At 41.6% G+C, this 1034-nt stretch overlaps 1 protein-coding gene across 1 annotated transcript; it reads right to left on the reverse strand.

The window, feature by feature from the left end:
* Positions 1-9: 9 nt before the first annotated feature.
* On the reverse strand, positions 10-786 carry LOC109509346 (leucine-rich repeats and immunoglobulin-like domains protein 2). The gene is made up of 3 exons (XM_019859208.1): positions 609-786; positions 353-496; positions 10-204 (listed from the first exon to the last, which is right to left on the reverse strand). The coding sequence occupies exons 1-3, from the start codon at positions 746-748 to the stop codon at positions 57-59; spliced, it is 432 nt and encodes a 143-aa protein (XP_019714767.1). The 5' UTR covers positions 749-786; the 3' UTR covers positions 10-56.
* Positions 787-1034: the final 248 nt, after the last annotated feature.

Genomic DNA, 1034 nt, shown 5'->3' on the forward strand with positions numbered 1-1034 from the left:
GGTTCAGACCCCAATTATTGACCAGAACAGGTCATTCTTATTTCATAAGGTAAGACTTACAGTGTGCGCAGATTGGCCAAACTACTGAACACCCTCTCTCCCACATGGCTGATGGCGTTCTCGCTAAGGTTCAAGCTCTCTAGAAGACCTAATCCCACAAAAGCAGTGTCCTCCAGTCTGGTCAGATGATTGAAGGAAAGGTCTCTGTACAAAATAAAAAGTATGTACATGTTTAAATATTAGATCAAGGAAATACTATATTACACAGCAGTGGTGTGCTGTTCAATGTGCTCCGGACACAGAATATCCAGCATAAAAAGAGTTATTCCAGATGCTAAGAAAACACACTCACAGCTCCTCCAGCTTTTGGCAAAACTCCCATGCATCTGGTCGGATGATGCCCACGGCATTCTGGCTCACTCGCAGGACACGCAGCATGCGCAGGCCGTATAACCAACCTTTGTTGACCTCCGTTAGGTTGTTGTGCTCAAGCTCTCTGAAACATAAAACCGTGTTTAACAATCTTTGACATTTATGGCAAAGACGACAAGTAAGAAGCAGTTGATGGTGGTCTCTTATGGGGGGGAATTACTCTACAAGTTACTCACAGTTCTTCCATGTTAATGAGCCCAAAAAAGGCCCCATCCATGAGTTTGGTGATGCCATTTCGTTGCAACTTCAGTGACTGCAACGCTTCCATCCCTTTGAACGTCAGGCTGTCGACGATCCTGATCTTGTTACGCTTCATTTCACTGATGAGTTGTGATAGAGATAAAGGAAATTCAGTCAGTTAAAGAGTACAAACATACATAATTTCTAGCGATGTCTCAATCACAGTTTTTGCACACAATTCAATTAACGGGCTAATTTTAGAACATTTTATTACATAAGACGCACCCGGTTATAAGATACATTATCTTTGTGAAGCATGTTATGTTAAATGGTTCATTCAAATTTTACACTAAGTTTCTTTGACAGATTTAGCATTATCATGCTCGGTTCAGAACGGACACGAAATATCAGGTAGTGATGCA

This window comes from Hippocampus comes, unplaced genomic scaffold (genome assembly GCF_001891065.2).
Source record: "Hippocampus comes isolate QL1 unplaced genomic scaffold, H_comes_QL1_v1.1 C16862344, whole genome shotgun sequence".
NCBI classification, from domain to species: Eukaryota; Metazoa; Chordata; class Actinopteri; order Syngnathiformes; family Syngnathidae; genus Hippocampus; species Hippocampus comes.